Below are 3,835 nucleotides of genomic sequence, written 5' to 3' on the forward strand. Positions count from 1 at the left end.
AAAGATATGCTTTTAGATTTTTTGTAAGTCCTGTCGCTATTAGCTCCAAAAATTTAACTAAGCTAACAAAGTAACAATTCCACAGTTGTTAGTTGTATATATAAGCATTTGCATAAAATGAAACAAGACAAAACAGTAAGCTGCGGGGGAGATGGGTCTGAAGGCAAGAATCCTTACGTGGATCTGGTTGAAAAGAAGAAGAGAAATGTTACCAAGAAAATCGACAAGATGAACAGCCTTTGCTGCAAGATTGCAGAAGGAAAGAAGATTTCCCCCGAACAAGAAAAGTCCTTGGACGATTTAGGCGAGACACAGAGCCAGTTGAAAATCATTGATGAGGTGCTGACAAAATACAAAGATTTTGAGAAGTTTGATTCAAAAGACGCTGCCAAAGCCAAAAAGCAGAAGGCCAAGGAAGAGAAAAAGATCAAATTTGAGGTTTCAAATGAAGTCTCTACCGCCTGCATGATACTGAATGTTGTTGCTGAGAACAAGCTTGTCCAGGAAGACATAACTTCAGATAGTGAGGGCCCTATCTTGAGCAAGGATGAGTTGAATGAAGTTGTCAACTTTGTCAAAAACGAAAACAAAATCAAGTATGGCATTGATGACAGCATGAACATTGTAAACTTTGTTGAGCTCAGCGCCAACTTTGGAAGCAAAGTCTACATGATGCTCAATGAAAGCAAAGAAAACGTTGTGAACTCTGAAGTGAGTTACGCCACTTTGAACGGCTACTTCAAAAAGCTGTTGGCTTCCTCCTACTTCAGCAGCGTGCCTCACAACTTCACAGTGACTCAAATGTGTGGGAAACCTGAGGCAGACAAGCCTTCACAGGTTGAAGCTGTAGACAAAGAGCCAGAAGATATGAAGAAGAATGGTTCCAAGTTGAATTTGAATGCAAAGCCCTTTGAGTTGAAGCCATCTGGCAAAGCAGCTGCAAAATCGCCAGAAGACAAAAACGTTGAGAATGGTCAAGGTTTGCCCAAACAGCAAAGCAACAATTGGAAAGGCAAAAACGGAAAGAACGGCTCCAACCCAAACTGGAATGGAAACAAAGGCAAGAGGGATCAGTTCAAAGGCGCACCCAAGACTAACAGGAGCAACAATGGAGGCAGCAAACCAATTTTCCAACCACAAAAGCAGAACAAGTTTAGGGGCAGCAAGCAAGAAGATGCTAAATCGAAGAAATAGGAAATGAACATTTACTTTGAACTTTACTTTTTAGGCCTATTGCAGAGAATAATTTTTTTATAATATTAGTAAATATGTGTATTTAAAATGCCATTTTTATAATAAATTTAATGTAGTACACATTTGTTGCGACTTAACACTTTTATGAGTTTTGTTTTATAAACTAAAGCTTTTAAATGCATAATAGCATGTTTATGTTCGTTAGAAAATATTTTGTTAGTTCTTGTATTCTCTGATAAAAGTTTATGCTTTTTACCTGTTTGAAGTTACTTTTTATTTAAATTGTAAACTTGATTTTTTTAAGTATAATTTGGTTTGTTATAACTTTTGGTTAACACATTGAACAATTACTTGAAGTTTTTATAAAGATCTTTTTACAAGTTTTTAACTAGTACACTCTTTAAAAATATAAAGTTTAATTTCTTCAAACAAAAAAGGTACCTTTAAATTTTTTAACAGACTTAACAGTAAACAAAAACTAAAAATGAGCAACGGAAGCGTTACAAGCGAAAGCACGACGAGCGAAAGCAAGTACCTGGCCTACCTCGAAGAGAAGGAATCCTCCGTGTTGGAAGACACCCAGCAGATCAACAAAACCTGCTCCAAGATCGCCCAGCTGGAACTGCACGACGACTCGGAGTTGAGCGCGAAGGAGAAGCAGGCTTTGGAGACGATGCTGGACGTGAAGGCGGCTCTGAACCTCATCCCCGCGCTGAAGGAGAAAGTGAACGAGGTGGAGAAGGCGCAGTCGAAGCAGCAGGCCAAGGAGGAGAAGCAGAAGTCGAGGAACGAGAAGGTTTTGAGGTATGAAGTTTCTTATTTGCAGTTTCTAAAATTCGATTGCTTCTAGTAAATTTTGCTTAAAGCCTAAATGCTAAAAAACAAATTTTAAAGATAAAAGTTTTGTATATTTGTATATATGTAGAAAACAGACAAACCAAAACTTGTTTATGTTTCATAGTAGTACATTTAAAAAAATTATATTGCTAATTTCAATTCAGTAAGTTGTCACTTAAAATATACAAAATCATAATAAAAATAAATCACTATGAAAGTCATTAATTACTTATAAACATAATAAATGCTAAGAATTGATTATAATAATGAATACAAACAGGTGCGAGACGAGCGCGCAGGTGAACGTGGCGACCGACGTGCTGACCTTGCTGGCAGGCAACAAGATGGTTCAGTCGAGGCTGCAGATCGCCAAGAACGGGGAGGAGAAGCCGGCGCTGACCAAGGCGGAGATGGAAAAGCTGGTGGCTTTCGTCGAGCAGGAGAACAAGCTGCTGTCCGCCGACCTGAAGGGAGCGGACCTCGTCGAGATGGGCAGGAACTTCGGCAGCAAGGTGTTCATGATGCTGACCGGCTCCAAGGACGCAGTTGCCAACTTGGACGTGACCTACGCCCAGCTGTGCGAGTACTACCAGAAAGTCCTCGACTCCAAGCTGCTCACCAAGATACCCCACAAAGCCCTTTGCCCGAAAACCAGCCAGGCAAATTCGGAGCAGCCCGCGAAGAAGATGGCAAACGGCAATGGTGACGAGAAGAAGAAGGCGAACGGCACGAATAAGAAGCAGCAGGGACAGAAACAGAAGGGAAATAACCTGAACGGAGAACGCGGCAAGAACGGAAGGGGATTCGCCAAGAAGAACGGGCAGCAAACCAGGGGAAAGCGCGAAGTTTCCCGCTAAAAATCAAACGTGAATGTTGAGTTTTGTGTCGAAAGTTGAACACTGCATCCCTAGGAAATTTTTACATAGCTAAGAAGAATTTGTTATGATCGCTTAGTTTTATATATGATATTATTAAGATTAAAATAGTTTAAATCGTTTTTATTAAATAAATTTTTAACAAATTTAAAAAAGTTTAAGTAATTTCTTTGTTAAACTAGTATGTTTGTTAAGTTAAAATTTCATTAAGTTATGTTGTTATTTTACAAATGGAGTTTTTATGAACTAAAAGTTACAAAAGTTTGAGAACTTGTGAAATAGTTTTCAAAACCGAGAATTTTATTAGCTAAAAACACTTTGTTCGACTGCATTATGGAAATTTTTAAGCTGAACGTTTTTATCATATGTGATAAATATATGAATTTACATAAAACAGCTCAAGTTTTAAACACACCTTTATTTATTTTGATATTCTTATGACAGTATTAAGTTTTTAAAATTTTTGAAGCCTTTGTTATTTAAAAGTATTTGCCTATCCTTATAATTTAATAAATTGTAACAGTTATGTGAAGATATTTGTTATAACTACAGGTATAACACCTGTTAAGACTAAGATACTAATTAAAATTTACATAAGTTTGACCAACTTTCGAGTAGTATGAGATCTAAATAATAAAAATTGCTTTATTATAATAAACAAGCCTAAGTACAGGAACATTGTAGTCACATGATATGTTAAATATAAATTTGGTTAATTTCGTAAGTTATAACTTGAAAACAAATTAAGTTGAAGGTTTTAGGTTATATTTAAAAACCTTGAGAACTTCTAGTTATTAATTTAAGGTTTTAGCAACCATTGTTGTTTAATTATAATCTTACAGAAGAGTTTCAGTTGGCAAATCAAAAGGCGACTCAACTAAAAAAGAAAACAAGTTTATGTAAAAAACTTGAAAATTTAAAATAGCTAC

General features: G+C 36.6%; 1 protein-coding gene across 1 annotated transcript; it reads left to right on the forward strand.

Annotated features, from left to right (window-relative positions):
- The first annotated feature begins 1,657 nt into the window (after positions 1–1,657).
- On the forward strand, positions 1,658–3,394 carry LOC145834151 (uncharacterized). The gene is made up of 2 exons (XM_082941513.1): positions 1,658–1,998; positions 2,312–3,394. Exons 1-2 carry the CDS (start codon positions 1,679–1,681, stop codon positions 2,886–2,888), a joined length of 897 nt encoding a protein of 298 aa, XP_082797639.1. The 5' UTR covers positions 1,658–1,678; the 3' UTR covers positions 2,889–3,394.
- The last annotated feature ends 441 nt before the right edge of the window (positions 3,395–3,835 follow it).

The sequence above is a fragment of the Thalia democratica genome, chromosome 4 (genome assembly GCF_965202585.1).
Source record: "Thalia democratica chromosome 4, ktThaDemo2.hap1.1, whole genome shotgun sequence".
Lineage (NCBI taxonomy): Eukaryota > Metazoa > Chordata > Thaliacea > Salpida > Salpidae > Thalia > Thalia democratica.